At 40.8% G+C, this 18289-nt stretch overlaps 1 protein-coding gene across 9 annotated transcripts in view; it reads left to right on the forward strand.

Annotated features, from left to right (window-relative positions):
* The window catches only part of shank3a (SH3 and multiple ankyrin repeat domains 3a), a 164907-nt gene that overhangs the window by 86822 nt on the left and 59796 nt on the right, over positions 1-18289 (forward strand). For 7 of the 9 annotated variants that reach the window (XR_001290534.1, XR_001290535.1, XM_005745983.2 and 4 more), the window contains exons 8-13: positions 1618-1695; positions 2020-2086; positions 3168-3397; positions 3531-3700; positions 12479-12660; positions 13111-13134. Coding sequence is in view for 7 of the 9 variants with exons in the window: in XM_005745983.2 (XP_005746040.1) it covers positions 1618-1695; positions 2020-2086; positions 3168-3397; positions 3531-3700; positions 12479-12660; positions 13111-13134 (751 nt within the window). In the remaining 2 variants the exon portion in view is untranslated. The remainder of the gene's footprint in view (positions 1-1617; positions 1696-2019; positions 2087-3167; positions 3398-3530; positions 3701-12478; positions 12661-13110; positions 13135-18289) is intronic. The other 2 variants (XM_005745984.2, XM_005745985.2) reach the window with 1 other exon arrangement.

Raw genomic sequence — 18289 nt, forward strand, 5'->3', positions numbered from 1 at the left:
TTAAAGATAGGACCTTCAGATACTGTAGTTTCCACGCCAAGATATGTTAAGTTTCTATTAGTGCTTTTAAAATCACTGTCTTAGTGCAAATATACAAATTATCTGTCTGGCATTTTTAGTAGATTTGCTGAATAAATGGGAACAAATGACTTGACAGTAAAGTGCCTAAACATACAATTTGAAATTGGGTCTTTGCTAAGTTGGCTGTTACATGTAGACACATTTATACTTAAATGTTTCATAGGTTAGTGTTAAGTTGCTTAACAAGCAAAAAAAAAAATGCAAATATTGCTCTGAAAATGCTCAGGACTGGACTGAAAAAAGCAATCAGTGTCCAAATAAAACCTTTGAAGGCCTTCGAATCATCTTAAAAACTATTGCACAAAACCAGTAAAAAAAAAAAATACAAGAAAGTCTAGAAAAAATGTTGCCTTGTACTGTATCACTGCAATGATGTGGATATAGGTGGGGATTATTTCACATATTGTGGAAACATGAATCTGTATGCACAGTCACACTATGAGGACCTGTCTGTCTTGGGTTTTAAAAGCCATAATGTAGATCAAGAAAATTTGGAGTGAAGCCTTAGTGTCAGGGCTAGACTAGTAGCAGTTATGGTTAAGGTTACTGTATGTCTATAGGAATAGTGTAAGCCTTCTGAAGTGGGAACACGGCATATGTCTGTGGCTAACTTCTCTTTGTACTTTAGATCATATTTTTGTTTAGATTCAACCTGCAGCAGTTAAAGTGTTCTTCCACCAACGCTTCTCGTCATGAAATAGTGCCTTAGTTGTCAAAAACTCATTGAATTCAAACATGCCTGCCTTGTATTTTTTAAAAAGCACCTCATGGAACGGGCTTCTTCCTGAATTCACAAATTCATGTTTTAGCCACAGGCGTTTCTCAAGAGACATTCTTGTTCTTTTTTTACACTGTCACCTCTGTCAGACTCATTTTCAAACAGTTTTGTAAGTCTGTTTCTTTTAGAAGTGATCAAAGAGGTTGCTTGTAATGCTGCCTCTGGCAACCACTGTCATGCTGCATAGCACACAAATTATTATACTCCTCTTGATATTTGACTTTCTAAAACCATGTCCGAATTGTTCAAAGTTTTTCCTAGTAAATTTGAAATAATTCATCTTGCCTCCATGGCGTGATGTGCTTTTCTTGGTCGTCCTTTTTCAGTAGCATGTGATGTTAGAAAACAGATTCTGGAGACATACAATTTTCTTTGGCCCATCGCTGATACGCCCATTAATAGCTGCACTGGTTAACAGACGAGGAGTTAATTTTAGGTGCACTTTGTCTGATCTGACATTCAGAAAACTATTTTTACTAATGCAGACAGTAGATGTGAAGCAATTCGTTAAACATGACTTATACTTCTTAAACTGTCCGTGTCTAATTGAGAGGACAATTAGAAGCTGCAAAACAACATCCATAAGTGCTCCAAAGAATCACATATGTAAGTGATTGCTGTCTATCTAGAATCTGTGTTTGGGAGTCATCATGTGTATTTGTTTGCATATCTGTATGCTGTTGCATACAATAGAATGAAGGACAGTGACATGTAATACTCCTATAGGTAAACACACACAACTCTCTGTTGTCCTTCAGGAGAGCTGTGCACGGGTTCTCCTGTTCCGGGGAGCCAATAAAGAGATAAAGAACTACAATAGCCAGACTGCTTTTCAGGTATGTGAGGTATACAAAAGGTTTACACACTAGTACGTCACAGCTAAATTAACTGAAATATGCAACCTGATGTTGGAGTCCAGCCTTTATAGCTGATGAAGCAGAAAATTGATACTGACATACTGACATTTGTTTTATGCACATCAAATATAATTTGCTTGTACATAATGGAGGTTGGTCAGTGTAGCGCTATACAGATTTTTACACAATCTCCTTCAACAAAGTGTTGAAAGTGTTGAATATTTAGTGAAAAAGTTAGGACGGAAATGGTTTTTCATGTTGTTCCTTTCCACTCCCTGTACGTTTCTCTGTTCCCATTTCCAGGTGGCTATTATAGCTGGGAACTTTGACCTGGCAGAAATCGTTAAGGTCCACAAAGCATCAGATGTTGGTAAGTTGACAGAGTGAACTTGGGGTATATAAAAGTAGAATCTGAGGCACAGCCTTCAGCTTTCAGGCCTTCTGTGGAACCAGTTTGGATTTGGGAGACAGGCACTGTCTCTACTCTTAAAATTAGGCTCAAAAATGTCCTTTTTGATGAAACTTATAGGGCTGGATCAGGTGACTTTGAATCCTCCTCTAGTTACATTGCGAAAGGCCTAGGGTGTAGGGGGCTTGCCATGATGCACTAAGTGTTACTTCTTCACTCATCTTTTTTCACTCACTACACCAATCTGCATTTAAGTTATTAATGATTATTAAACTCAGGCTCTCTTCTATAGTGTGTCTTTTGTCCGATCTCCTTACCCTCACCCCTTACCAGTCATGGCAGATGACTGCTCCTCACTGATCCTGGTTCTGCTTGCAGTTTCTACTTGTTAAAAGGGAGTTTTTCCTTCCCACTGTTGCCAGGTGCCTGCTCATAGAGAGTCGTCTGATTTCTGTATTAATGTGGGCTTTTCCTTACAATACAGAGCGCAGAACTGAGTGAATAGAATTGAATTGAATTAAGTGAAGGTAGACTTGGAGAGGCATCAAGCTCAACCTAGATAGCGAAGGAGGTCATGGAAAGTGATTATAATTTAAATACAGTGGAAAATACAAAGAAGAAAAAGTGAAAGAGATGAAAATGTAACAGAACTGGAAAATGTTCCTGAGGATTATTGGATCCCTGCTGAGTTTAGTAGTTTCTCTCTCTGAAATAAAGTACAGGAAAACTCTGCCATCTGGTGTGAGCAGGATGTAATGCCTCACTCTCATCATAAAGGCATTGTGTCTCTTCTTACATTCAGCATGCTGAAATAGAAATTACAGTGAACTTCATAACAAATTGCATTTTTTTGCAAACAAATTCCAAAAAGTCCAGTGATCCCTTTCTATATACTTTTTTATCTTATTCTGCATTTGATCCTTCAAAGTTAAAATATGGTAATTGCTAAGATTTATAAGCCACTTCAGTGGATTAGGAAATCCATCTTAAGGTTTTACTGAAATGCCAACAGTGTATAATTATGTGTAATTTTTCTTCTTAGTGCCTTTCAGGGAGACTCCCTCCTACACCAACCGTCGACGTGTGATGCCTGGCCCCCTGCCTTCACCCCGTTCCTTACTTCGCTCTGCAAGCGACAACAACCTGAACGGGGACCACGATCACATCCATGCTCAACCAACCAGAGAAGCCCGTGGCCGCCAGGGTCACTCCCCCGTCCCTTCACTACGCAGTCTGCCTGCTTTTGGGCAACAGCACAGCAGCCTTGGAGAAGTAAGCGAAGTCGCGCAGATATGAAATGTAAACCTAAAAAAAAATGAATGCATTCATAAGAAAGAGTGAAGAAGTAAAAGAGAAGGATGATCTCAGGGAAGGTGATTGATGTTTTACACATGTCTTATATCAGAGTCGTCATGGAGAGATCCCTGACAGCAGTCTCCAGAGTACTGGCAGCTCCAGATCCTCCCATTCCCGTTCACCGTCTCTACATCACATGCATGAAGATGACAAACCAGTTCCTAGACGGTCCCACAGCCACGGCTACCCTCATGGGCATGGCCCTCGTGGAAGACTCAGGTTTGTAATAACCTGCGTTCAGTTGCGGTTTTTTTACTCAACTTAGCAGAGAGCTTCATAAAAAAAAGTGAATCTGTTTTTATTTCCTGTTTCTAATTCATGTCTCACATTTGTCAGTCTTGGCAGCTATTCACTTAAGTACATCATTTTTATTGCCCTTGTGATTTTGCTAGCTACTTTGATTTTTAAACCTAATTTCAGAGAGCAAAGAGCCCCATGTGATGTGTCTGAATCACTTGTTAGTCACCAGGCAGCCTTCTGCATCCTATTCCATCTGCTACAGTCTGCTGCTTGTGATAATCATGACATAATATCAGTCAGTACAGAATTTTGTTTATTCATTCAGGCTTTGACATGTGAAAGTCCACCCTGGCTACAAAACTGTGTATTGGATCTAAAAATGTATGTTAATAATGTGGTAGTGACAGATTGAAATACAGATCGTATCAGTTCCATTTGGCGTAGCTGTTGGGTGGCCCATGGGTTGTAAGGGTGCTTTGGTATGATCAGTGACATGATGAGTGTTAGGCATAAATAAAAACCCTGTTTATGTAACAAGCCCATCTGCGGTATCGTGCTGGAATCACAAATAACATACTTCAGATGTGGTATATGTAATCGTACGTGGAGACACAACCACGTGCACAGGTCAGAGACAGACAGATGGAAAGGGACTAATAATTATCACCACCGGGACCAATTGACAGCTGCCAATGTGTGTTTGTTCAGATGTTGGGTTGTGTGACAGATACTGAGAGACAGTGGTGACATTCTGAAGCTACATCTCTGAGTAATGTCACCTAGTTGATAGATAAATACAGCAGATGAACTGGTGCTGCAGGATGCTGGGACGAATTTCTTCCCCTCTGAACCACCAGACAAACTGCACAGTAAACTAGAGCTCTGATCACATCTTGAACCAAAAGATTAAACTGGTTTGCAGACACTTGTTAAGCTTTTTATTATGGTCATATATCAGCACAAGATCACCTACATAGAGCGCCCACCTAATGTGTTTCCGCGATGCCGCACGCTCGGTGCAAATGTACGTGTGTTTGTGTGAAACAGCTTGATGTCTGTCAAGGGAATTGCATTACGGACACAGCTCCAGCCGTACTCCTCTCTCCTCTAATACTCTCTTGTCACTTTACTCCATCCATCAAAGAGACTCACACGCGCACGTTCACAGGCGCTCACGTTTTTTTACCTCATTTTCTGTCATTAACACACAAACACGCAAACACTGCTCCATAGTCTTGTCATCCGTCTGCAGTTTGCAGCCAGAGAACATTCAGCATAATCTGCTAAATCATATAAAAGACTTGCACGCATCACTAAACACTAAAACTCTAGAGTCTAAAGTGTATGCACTAAGTGTACCACAATCAAATAAAATGAAACAAATGAAGTGGAATACATGAAGTAAATTTAGTTAATTAAAAAAAGTCTCCCCGCATCATTAATGTACCTTCCACTCTTTCTGTGAAGCATGTTATGTCCAATAATGATAGCAAAGTAAGTGCGTCCTTTTCTACTATATCTGGTGCTGCGTTGGCGTGAACAGTCACTGACAGAGATATACATCTTTTGCTGTTGTCGTCACTGTGCACAAGGCTTACATAAAGTGACACAAAAGGCAGAACGATGAAAGTAAAGAAAAATGAAATATCGCAGTCTTTTGTACACAAAACGTTGAGACCTTTTTTTTTTTAGTGTGCCATGGATTAAAGTGAGAATGTATAAAAAGCCTAAAACGAGCAGCTGGTCTCCATGGCCAGAATCTGCACCCAAGTGAGACTGATGCTGTCCTTGGATATTTTTTTCTGTAATATTTCTCCCTCCCTCTCTCGGTTTCACTCCCTGACCTTCTGTTTATGCCCGTGGTAACTCTAGAGGCATTATGGGTGCCAGGGGAGTGTGAAATTAGTTGGCCAGTCAACAGCCCACTCTAGCAGGTTCCTGTGGAACTCACCATCACTTCCTCCTCCTCACGTGTGTGCAGTGTTGCCAGGATTTGGCTACCCTTCAGCTAAAGGTTTAGATGGAGACAATAGAAAGAGTAAACAGGTTAGACTTCTGTTTTTTAATTTAAAGATCAAAATCTAACAATAATCAAAGCTGTGGCTACGATTTTCACTCCAACTCCAACTGATGTAGTAGACAGTATGATTAGACATGATTCATGATGTTAATATGATAATATGGCACAGTTTTATCGGGACAAAGCAAATTTGGCTCTGTCGTAAAAGGTTAATTGGCTACTTGCCGTAATGGGCTGACAACACAAAGAGATAATTAATCATCAAGAATGGAGCATTGTCACGTCAGTGTCATTGTCAGAAATTGTGATGTTGAACTGTGCACCTGAGCTCTCAGTTATTTGTCTGGGTTTGTAAGAAAGATTTCAAGCAGCCAGATAGACACTTTGTGATGTTGTTGAGCAATAGATACAATATTTGATCTTCTGTATCCAACTTTCCCCACAGTTGCAGTAGGGAAATATTTTGTCAGTATTTATTTAGAAGTGTATGTATATGAGATGCCCTCTGACCAGGGTACATTAAATAAGAGATGAAGCTGTTCAGTTTTTCGGAGCCAAGTTAGTTTTTTTAAAACTCAGCCAGCACAGGCTCCGTTAGATCGTTGCTTGGGCTGTTGGTTGTTTCCGTCCTTTTTTTTCTCAACTCACGGGAGGCTAGGGGACAGTTTATTTTAAATAAAAAATCAGTCACACAACATTGCCAATAGTTAATGAGAAAGAATTGGCCTCATTTCCCTGCTGATATACTGCACAATGACCATTATGTTACAAATAAAAGCGAGAGGTGTGCTGCTCCCTTCAACTTTGAATTACTTGTTCTGTTACTGTTCTCCTCACCTCTTTTTCAACTTCTATCCTTCCTTTCTATGCATTAGTCACACCAGACACTGGCGGTGTGAAGATTATTCATGGCACCTCAACACGGCCATAGGCCCGAGGTATGCATAGAGGACAGGAAAAGGGTAGAGAAACAAAAAGGAGAAAAAGGAGTGTTGAGCTTGCTCTTCTTTACCTGCGGAAAATTCATACATCAAAGAAGGACACAGGGGAGAGGGACTGATCTTTTAGAGTAATCTAACACAGATCCATTTAGCAGTTTCTCTTCCATCTTTGTTTAAAAGAGTACTGCCCTCTGGACTGGGTTAGCCACACAGTAATTCCACATTATGGTAATTTCATGCAGTATAGTGCATTATGTGCAGTCATTTTAGTGTTGTTTTGTGTTTCGACTGGCAGCACTGTCATCTCACAGCATTAAAGTTCTTATTTTGAACCTACCGGTTGGTTTCTCATCTTTTAGGTCCTCCAGTTTCCCCCCACAGTCCAAAGGCATGCATGTTAGCTTAATTAATAGTTTTAAATTAGTGGTAAATGTATATGTTAGTGTGAGTGGTCGTTTGTCTCTCTATTTTAGCACCGTGATGAACTCATTTCCGGTCCAAGGCCTTCATAGCCGATCTTTGATTGGATAGGCTTTTTAAAAACTAGATGTATGGCTTTCATTTTGTTAAATCTTCAGAGTCAGGTCAGTATTCATCAATAATGTAGATGTGGTTTACTTTTACCTGGTCTTTCTCCAAAGCTGTTGGCATTGATCTGTAACATACCAGTTCTTCAAGTAGCTTAACCTCTGTTCAGCATGCTCTGACACTCATTCGTGGTAGCAGCTTGATAATTATGATAGCCTTGATGTTGTTCCCACTAGTCACATCCTCCAGCTCTACTTTGGGGTTTCTGAGGTGTTTCCAGTTCACATTCAATATGTAATCCCTTCACTATATTCTAGGGCTGCCCCAGGGTCTTCTCCTGTTTTATGTCCCCTCAAGGTTTTTATGCCAAATCCTTTCTGCATACATTAGTCCTTCATCTTGTCCCTGAGGGTCCAAAAACCTGTGAAGCAAACATAACTTTACTGCCTTGTTTTCTGTCAGTTTCCAGAGCTCATGACTACAGGTGATAGCTGAAATTCTGATCAGGTCCCTTTTCACAGTACAACACCTGTATCGCTGCAGGTGCCACATCGATAAGCACTGGCAATCTTTGTTGCTGTTTTAGGCTGACTCGTGAGCAAGGCCACGGGATACATACAAATCTGTCATTTCAGTTAGGAATAAATTGTTTATCAAACTCTTTTAGCTATGATCAAGGACTTTCATGGCTCAATGAAAGGCCTCGGTTCTCCATATTCCCTTTGCACCTTTATAGGAACATGTTGAGGTGTTCTTATAGAAAACGTCCTCTACAAATAGAGCACATCACCTATCTACAGGCTTATGGCCCATTGCCAAGCATAATGTGAAGGAGTTCACATGTGATGTAAGTTACTATAAATCATACCTCCCATACTTTATTTCATATCTTGGGTAAATTTTATATTACAGTGAAAAGTGAATAGTGATTATTTTATGAAAAGACGCAAGACTCTCGTTATAAGGGGTTTGTTTAGCTGAGCTCCTCCCACATATGAGATTGAGGCGCAGTTTAGAGTTATGTGTTAATCACACCAGTTGACTCTTGCTTCTAATTTAGTTTAATGTTAAAGACCCTGCAGAGCATAAGCTGTCTGTGTACAAACAGATTTGCTGTCTAAGACCTTAATATGTTCTGCCCAGTGAGCACAGTCCAAATTCTGCTTTGGCCTTGATAGCCATTAACACTCCCATGTTGCCCAGGAAAGAATGAGAGAGCATATAGCATGTCCATTCATGTGCAGTAAAGCAAAGGACAGACTGATGATCATTAGGATGCAAAGTGTGATGCTGATCATGACTGTGTTTATAATGAGCTCATCTCACCTTAGAGAGCTGTGCTATTTGAGGAAAAAGCCATTTACCTGAGAAGACAAGGCAGTCATGTGAGAAAATGCTACACTGAGGCGGCTTAGTTTTGATGGCATCTGTAAAAATGGCATTTGCAGTTGCATCTTTGGAGTTATGCTGGGATTTCACGCACAGAGACAAACTGAAAGAGCTAGATTTATTAACAAGCTGTTCAAATATTAATCTGTTTTTTTAGCTGTCTTTGCAAAAAAACAAAACAAAATCAATCCTAATTAGGCATCTGATAACTGACATGGAAATGTTTGCACTTATCATATGCAGAGCTTATTGAATTTTTTCCTCGTACACTGAAAATTAAAATGACTTTTTTGTAAAACATATACACTTTTTCCCCAAAGGGTTTTATCCGCTAAACTGGAGTGTAATCACTGGGATAACATTTATTTTTGGATCTTATATTATCTGACATCGCCTTTTTTACTGTATTTGCACATGGAATAAAATCATACTAAGTGTCAAGGTCAGTGTGATCTGTGTAAACTGAATTATTGCTACAGCTGCAGTGCACTTTTTTTTAATCAGGATGGAGCTTTATATAAATCAAATCAAATATTTTATGACAAATTTACAGTTTCAGTTCATGTTTTTGACTCTTCGGGATTATTTTTTTACCTGAATTTTCTTCTTCTCAAATTGATAGTTGCCATCGTAACGGAGACAAATCCTGGTGTCCTAGGAAACGATGAGTATCCATCATACTGTAGATTGCATTAGGAGTTTGTGCACAAGTGCATGCTTAAGGGTAGATGTAATGGGTCCTACATTTGTATTTTTCTGAAGCTACGCTCAATATTGCAGCAAAACAAGAGAAAAGAAAAAAAGTGCAGTGAATGTTTTTGATGATATGGACTCTATAAAGCTCCAGAGAAAGGCAAGGACCCAGCTGCCTTTGCTGAGTGCTGCCACTCAACACCACATGATAAATCAATTAGAAATCCCTTTAACATTTTTAAATAGTCAACTTTTTGTTGTCGGTCCATCTCAGACTAATTTTAGAAAGCTTATTGATACCCTCTTCCAGGAAGCTGTTAAACAATATTATAACCACAGAGAACACAAAACAATCTAGGATATACCCGAAGCAACCAGTTAACTAACTCTTGCAATGGAAATTGCTTTCTATTGAGAAATGTTGATATACAACATTGACAACGACATCGAGAAAGTAGAAAATGTAATAAAAGCCATTTAGGCTCGTCTTGAGTCAGGCAAATCAAAGCTTGGAATAATTTATTACAGCAGAAGAGTATAATTACAATTTGGAGTTTGGGCTCCAAGCTCGTCACTTCCCACAAACATAATACGCAAACAAATTGGGAAGTGATGAGTAAAAATCCCCCCGGTGCCTACAGGTGGATGGTGGTGTGCAGAAGGGGAATAAATAATGCCACGAAGCAGGGGAGCAACACCAATGACGTGGCAGAGGGAAACATGGGAACTTTGCAGCTTAATTAGACCACTAAATTTAGAGGGCGTGTTTGATAAATTAGGTGAGGAAAAGTGACACAAAGTGAGTCTTATGTGTGCAGTTCAGCTGTAGTTGTCTGCTTGACTTAGCTCATCCACTTTGCTTTTGCTTTTTTTTCTTTTTTTATTTCAGGTTTATGATCATTAAGATTTTTATCTGAATTTTTCTAAGTGCCGTTTAAACCTCATCCTTGGCAACTAAAGCAATTTATTACAGGCAAGGAGAGGGCAAAAACAGCTCCAACATCTCCCTTCTGTCTGACACATACAGTAGATAATATGTGTCACCCAGGTCCGGTCAGCTTAATTGCAAGGACCAGCAAAGGTTAGGCTGTGTACACAACCTCACAGTAAGTGTAGTGGATGGGAGGAGGTATATATGAGTTATTGAAATGGATGAAATGGTCCTTTAAGGGTTTTTTTTCCACATCTGTGTCATTCTGACATAGCCTCAACTCCTTGCTTCTCCAATTGTGCACGCTTCCTCCGCTGTGCACGCTGCTGATGTTCAGTGCTCGGGCTCTGACATTAAAATGCGGCAGCCATTCTGGGCCTCAGTCCCAGCGGTAATTGGAAAGCCGTCAGCGAGCTGTTGTTTCGATAGAGAGGGAGGCAGAGAAAGAGAGGCTGGGTCAGATGAGGAGAGCAAGAAAAGCAATAGAGAGTGTGGGCGAGAAAGAGACAAATAATGCTTGAAATCAGGGAAAGAGTAGACCGAAGGATTTAGAAATAAGAGGAAAGGGCACATAAGGTTGGTGAAGGATCGAATGAAGGCTTTAAAGTGACTGATACAATATGCTGAGGGAGAAATGGCAAAAGAGTGAAAGAGAGTGAAAGTGATGAAGAGGTTTAGAGATTTCTTGTCTTTTAAGTAAACGTTGCAGAGAGTAGCATCAAGGTCCAAGTTCAGGGCATAAGAAAACCACTTGTTACAGTAAAAATACAGTCTCCTGTCTATATGTGAAACAGAAACAAGAACATCTCAGATTGGTGAAATGCCATTTTAAGCATTAGATTTTTATTAATCTCCTATTTGTGATTACTATAGATGTATTGCTTTTTGTTTTTTGACCTATGGTGAAGCTCTGATCAGACAAGAGGCAGAGTGACGCTGAATGCAACTTACAGAGCGGTGGCAAAGAAGTGATGAATGAAGACTAGGCGGAGCTCTGCTGCTGCTGTATTAGAATTCACCGCCAGAGAGAGAGAGAGCAAAGATGGAAAAGGAAAGAGAGAGAACGAAGACGCAGCAGAGAGAAATGTTGAGGAGAAAAGGGATAACAGGGTGAAATGAAGGCGAGAGAGGGAAAGGATTTGAGACGAGGGAAAAGAGGGAGGAGCGACAATTAAACCAAATCGGCTGGAGCTTTTTGACCCCCACCCCACTGCACACAAGCACACACACACACATACACATACTATCACTGCCTGCCTCAGGGAGCCATGGTGCGTGCACGTTCGCAGGCAGACAGGCAGGAGATCAATCGTGCTCTGGGACGAGTGTGTATGTCTGTAAGCGACGTGTTAGCAACATGCTGGTGGCGGCATGTGCCGTGCTAGTGAAGGTGCAGTGTTAGCGGGAGCAGAGGGGGCTGTCTGTGTATGTGCCTATGCACACAGCTAGAATGCACATAGAGGGCTTGTGGTGTGTGAATGTGAGCGAGCCGTCAAAGGGGAGGGGAGCCACGGAGCAAAGCAGCAGCAGCAGTAGCAGCAGCATTGCCAGAGTGTGTGCGAGCGTGTGTGAGAGAGCGTGTATGTGTGAGGGGTGGAGGGGAGAGGAGAGGCAGACGCGGCGGGACTCCCGGGAGAGGGAACGGGAGTTGGGGAGCAAACCCAGCCTCTCTCCTCCACAGCAGGACAACCAGGACTCAAGGACGAGGCAAGATCTGTAACCCAGCCTGGAGCATCTGGAATTGGGGACGTATGGGGGATTTCTGTCCCTTTCTGTAGGGGACTTCTGCTGGACACCCAACTCAGGATGTGTTGGACTAAGGGGAGGGGGCTTCCAGACGGATCTGGCAGAACCACACAGAAAAGGAAGCAGTGCAGTTCCTCTAACCGTTATGTTTCTGCTTCTACCTCGATTAGGATGCGAGGGAGAGGGGAGAGATAGAAGGAGGAGGTAAAAGAGAGCAAGGAGGATACTGTCTATTGCTATTAAGGAGGGAAGAGAGGGAATAAGAAGAAGGGAAAGGTGAGGTAGTGACTGTGAGGGGTGTGCTCTCCACTGATGACTCTCCCATGGAACACTGACTATTGACCCTTCATTGGCAGGTGCTGGAACTTGTTTATGAATCCCTCCCTGGCCACCATAACAACCAGGGGGTGTCACCAGGTTTCTGTCCCGCTGACGAACATGTCGGTGACCACAGGCTTCAGTTACCAGCTCCCTGGAATCACCACAGTGACATATGTATTTGTTTACAGCCCTGGCTCTGTGCAGAGAGACCCAAGCCCACCTCATCACACGCCTCCAGCACTGTCAGGCTCCCGCGGGCCCAAACGGAAACTCTACAGTGCCGTCCCAGGACGTACCTTCATTGTGGTCAAGCCCTACACGCCACAGGGGGAAGGAGAGATCCAACTCAACCGTGGAGAACGGGTCAAAGGTAGGATGGCTACTACATGTTTGACTAGCTCCCTAAACCTACTAAAGTAGGTAGTAATAACACTACTGTTGTTAACATGTTGTATTTCATAGCATGACAGTAACTTTCCATCATCACCAATGTTTACGATGTGCTGCAAAGTCCAGAACTACATGTGGCTTGCATGAGTATCAAAGTTGGGTTTCTTGCAGTGTAAGAAAAATCAAACATTCCTATGCTCTCATACTTCTCAGAAGCAGACCAAACCATTACTTCACTACGATTTTTTGTTGCATAGCAGTTATGTAATCTTTCTGTCTGGGAGTCATTTCGCTGATGTTTGAGTTTGACATTTGATTTATCATTTCATTAACCTCTTAAATGTGCTGTTTTCTGCTTTACACAGAGGTGCAGTGGTTTTCCTTTCATGTGTTTGTGTGTGCTTTTGTCTCCATTTATGCTTCACTCAAGACTATGACTGTAATGACGTAGAAGGTAAACGCAATAATATTCTTCTCACCCTGTACCTCTCCCGCACACCACAGTGTGTCAACCCTACACCTACAGTGAAGCAAGTAGCTCTTGGCCCTGTTTGAATCCACTTGTGATGTGTGTACAATCTCAGTACAAATTCGTGATTACTTCAAGGAGAGGGCATGCAAATTCAAACAGGTCCCGTGTGCTATTGGTTGCTGGTTTGCATACATATATTGTGTTCTTCCTCCTCTCTTAGAGTGCTTCTCCCTGAACACACAACTGCTTTTCTCCCTTCTCTTATCGCCTGTCCACAGACACCCAGCACCGCATTGACCCCACATCCCTACATCCTGCCACTTCACATACATCACCATGGATCAAACCCACATTAGCTTAATGGAAACAGTTCCCTCATGTCCTTAGAAAGACCAGAGAGAGTAGGGCAACACTCATGCGGAGACCTCTTATGTTGCTCTCAGATCTACAGAGGCACAGGAAGTACAGATTAAGGGTCAATTTGGCATTTCAATTTGGATTTTGTGCAAACAACCAAAGCACACAAATGTCCCCACACATGATCGACATGCACAAACACACACACATACACACACCATACCTTTTCCCTCTTATTCCTTTCTTAAAAACATTCAGTAGCGTGTCACTCAAACACTACTCTAAACCTAGTGCCACGATGCCTTCACTGTCCTTACACATACAGAAGTATTCACCAAAATGTTTTCTGTCTTCTGTCTTCCCTGACAAACTTTTTTTTCAGCAGACCTCCTCCTGTGTGTTTTGACGCCTCCTTTTCATAGTATCATGTCTGTTTTGTGGAAATACTGCTGTTGTTTAAAGCTATCAGAGTGCTGTTTTTCCTGTAGAAAACCAAGTGATACAGCATTTTATGAAACAGTGATGCATACTGAGGTTGACACAAATGTTATTGTGAATGTGATGACTCAACAGCACCCTAGTATGCTTCCATCCACTGAATGGATCTGCTGTCACTAGCTTTTCTGTCTGTGCAACCAAATCCATAACCCTGCCACTAATGTGAAAACCCACTGCTTTGTCGTTATTTCATGTTAGCCATGCAGGAAACGAGCTTATCGTTGCATAGCTGCCAGCACCCCGGCCCGGCCAAGTTAACCATCTGGCTCCCTTATGCAACAGTGACCATCATAACCATAACTATGTTGCGTTTACTGCCTTTATGTAGTCTCAGGATATAAAATGAGAAATATGTCACTGATGTCAGCTGGTTATTGAAAGGCTTAAGGTCCTGGCCGTTCAGGTTTAATGAGTTTTGTTTTTTGTGGTTTCTTTCTTTTGTGTATAGAACACTTATCTTGTTAATCAAGGTTTCATGTAATTAAGTGTAATTCACTTTTTTATTTATCAGATGGTCAGAAAATTCAAAAAGCTTTTTATCAAATAAAGTAACACAGAGTAAGTCTGCACTCTACTATCATGCCACCCCACAATGCCCATTCTGAGCCTGGAAAAACCCTGTTTAGTAAAAAAATAGAAAGAAAAATCTGTTTAGTGTTTTTACAATCTTAAAAAGAATGACCAGCTCTCTTGGCACAAAGGGAGGCTCAGCTTGAGAAGCCGTTTTCTTTAGGAATGTATGACCTTTGGTTTGATACATAATGGATCTCATCTAATCTGCATTCATAAATGAATGAGCTGCTAATAGTAGTAGGGCTCTTTAACAGTGGGAGACAGGAAGACGTAAAACAAGTAAAAGAGATCGTGGAACATAGGAGGATCGTTTTTCTTTATCTTTTCTTGTCTGATTATCATGACAGATCAAAAACACATTTAGGGATGCAAGAGTAGTTTCTCTATGTGTGCTTACATGAATTTGCATGCATGCCAAGCAAAAATCATCAGTATTATTTGTTTCCCAAAGCTGAATAAGCTACTTCGTTGGACCTCTAACATGAAGATGATTCATTTGTGTTTAGATAATTAGCTCCCGCCCCCAATATCCAACCAAAGCTAATCTCTGTCCTCCTGTTAATGTCCACACATCCTTGCTAATCACCTGCTATACCAGAGGAGCATCCCTATGATGAGATCAGACTGGGTAAATCTTACTAAATGATTTCTGTGTTTCTGTGTGAGTAAGTCTCTGGCTAGAGTCCATGGTTACATGAGCGAGCACAAGCTTACACATGTAACTGTCATTAGCTCACCTGGAAGACTGGCAGCCTGTTGAGGCATAGATTGTTGTATGTTGTACAAGAAAGAGTTTAAAACATCATGTGATCATTGAAGATCTTTACTGATTAGACTCATAGTGTTGTTCTACACAGTAGAATGTAGCATGTAGTATTCCCATTCCATTATGTCTATAATTTTCTCATTTTCTGTTACAATATAATGCATCTAATCCAAAAAAACTGAGAATAGTATCAACAGTGTATCCATTTCTTGTGTCCTGTCACTTTTAGTGAACAATGATTATCTGGATTCAGATGGTAAATACAACAGATCTGTATTGCAACACATCCCATAGCCTGTAGTTAAACGTAGAACCCATAGTTCAAGTAGGAACCATATGATGTCTCTTATATGTATCCACAGTTAATTATTATTGGGGGGGTTTTTTGCTGCAAGATATTAATTGGAAATTCTTTGAAATAAATTTAAAAATCTAATAAAAGCAAACTATTTAAACAGCTTCATTTGGCAGTTGAAGAGGGCTTGCAGCAAAAAGTGAAGAGTCATCCTTAATTACTTTTTTAATATTTTTTTTCACACAGTTTGCAAATTAAAACGCAACAAAAATTTTACAATTTGTGTTGTGCTTGTTAGGATAAACCATACAAGTTAGCTGTTATTGTTTGTGCATTTGCTTGTGCCATTTAAAGTTCTAAAGTTACACGTTTATCAGCTCTTTATTGATTTCTGTGGTGGTTTATAGCAGACAGTCCATGCTGTGAGGATGCTGATGATTACTCTCTTGACAATGATGATGAATATGATGAACATGAAGGTAAAATGATATATTATTGTTTGAAAGAAGGATGACAAAGTGCTTGAACAGCTAAACCATTAACAAGACAAAATTGTGTGCCATTATTTCATGAAAAACAAATAGTTTGACTGCTGGAGGACTGTATTCTGTATCTGTTTTCCTCAGTGAGTGGGAATCTTCAGGCTTTTCTTTAAATCTAATATTGCAGTGTTGATTTGTGGTGTTGTCTAATTAAAAAAGAATGTCCAATATTGTAATAATGTGAAAATTTAAAGTCATTCCACTTTTTCATCCTTCATCAGTAGATGAGTCAGTTTCAGTGACTGAACTAAACAACACTGTAGTCACATTATCATGTACTTTATCATAACCAGTTTCTCTTTGCTTGGAAAAGTTCCCGTTCTTCACTATGTGCTTGTCAGTCTTTTAGTCTGTTGTCTGCAGTCAATGTCTCTAGACAGCCTTGTTCTAGACAAGCAGTCCCTCTGTCCTGCATTTAGCAGGGTCATCCACATCCAGGTCTCCAAGCAGACTGTTAGTGTTAGGTAATGAGTACTGTTCATCTTTTGTCACTCTCTGACTGGTACTGGTATCATGTTGTATTTGAAGGTGTGTTTTTGATTGTGCATCTCTGTGCTCAGGCCCGTAATGGTGGTTCAAGGAAATTAATCTTTACAAGACAATCAAGTATTGTAGTCAGCCTGCGTGTGTTGATCCCTACATTACTTTAAAGGCTCCTAAGACCCTCTCGCATCCCTGTTTAAACTCATTCCCTCGCTCACCCCAGTGTTTGTTTCTGCTCTTTCCCTCCATTGATGTAATCTGATCTTATCATCTGGATGGACATCTCTTGAAGGCCACTTATAGTCACTATGGTAACAAATGAGGACACAACCAGGTCAAGCATTTTGCCAAGCATGTATCCTCACACACATGCACACACACACCCACACATGCACACACCAGTATAAACACACACATTATATAGACTTGCTTAAACTCATTTCACGTAGAACACACATTTAAAGTAATGGATGTGTGTGTGTCATCGTGCTGTCTCCCTACCATCCTACCTCCACAGGGAGCATTAACCGAACGTTCAGGACATTCTTCTCCTCAACAAGGTGACACACTTAAGAGCATGCTTCCGTAACAGTGTATTACATCTCTTGCACACACACACGCGCACCTGTGTGCACACACACCACATACACCTTCTCCAAACGCCATTATAAATCTTGCAGACAGCCATGAAAATGAAACCAGTGCAAGTAATGTTGAGATTAGACATTCACAAACATGATTAATGGGGTTTGGCCGCACCCAATGTGTGCAGAATATTAACACTGCTGTGGGCAATGGAGGATACCTGGACCAGCTATTGGGGCAAAAATACAAAAATACACACCCATATACTGGGGTTTAATGGATTACCCCGTGTCTACTTTTACACTACCTCAGAAGGCATCTGTTACTGCAGTCGGGTTCTTTGGGAACACACACAGTAGCTTAGCCTTTATCTAAAGCACGCATGCTTAACAAGGCCATTGAACTGCAAAAATTTCCAGTTGAACCCATGTTCTGAAGGCACGCTGCTGTTGTACTTATTGCTTTCCAACAATAGCTATCAATGCGTTATTGTGTACATGCGTTTTTGTCAGGGCCAAGAAACAGCGTATTACAAATGAAACATTTAACAGTGCATTATGTTTTTAAATAACACAGCTTGCCTGTATTAACACTAAAATGCATATGGATCTGTCAGTTACCAAGCAACAGGTGCTAAGTGCACTTTACAGCTCTGGCAGGTCATTTAAGACAAAAATAAAAATGTTGAAATAGTGGCTTTAGCTAGTTTCTGAAAAATCTGATTTGGTTCCAAAAACCAATATTCTTTTACATGCATTTCATTTTTAATTTTTAAGCTTTATAGTCATATTCCTCCATTGTCTTGTCTGCAAATCAAGTTGGATAAAAGCCTCTTTTCTAAGTGTTGAATTTAGACTAAATATCATTGTTAGCTTCCAACAGTGAGCTGAGGGTGAATTAATTATCCTTCTTCTCAGTCTGGTAGTGGCATTAAGTGAACCCTCTGTGTGCTTATGTTTTGTGTGTGTGACTGAGCCTGCCTGGGTGTGTGTGTGTGTGTGTGTGTGTGTGTGTGTGTGTGTGTGTGTGTGTGTGTGT

The sequence above is a fragment of the Pundamilia nyererei genome, unplaced genomic scaffold, assembly GCF_000239375.1.
Source record: "Pundamilia nyererei isolate P.nyererei 1_Seehausen unplaced genomic scaffold, PunNye1.0 scaffold00170, whole genome shotgun sequence".
NCBI lineage: Eukaryota > Metazoa > Chordata > Actinopteri > Cichliformes > Cichlidae > Pundamilia > Pundamilia nyererei.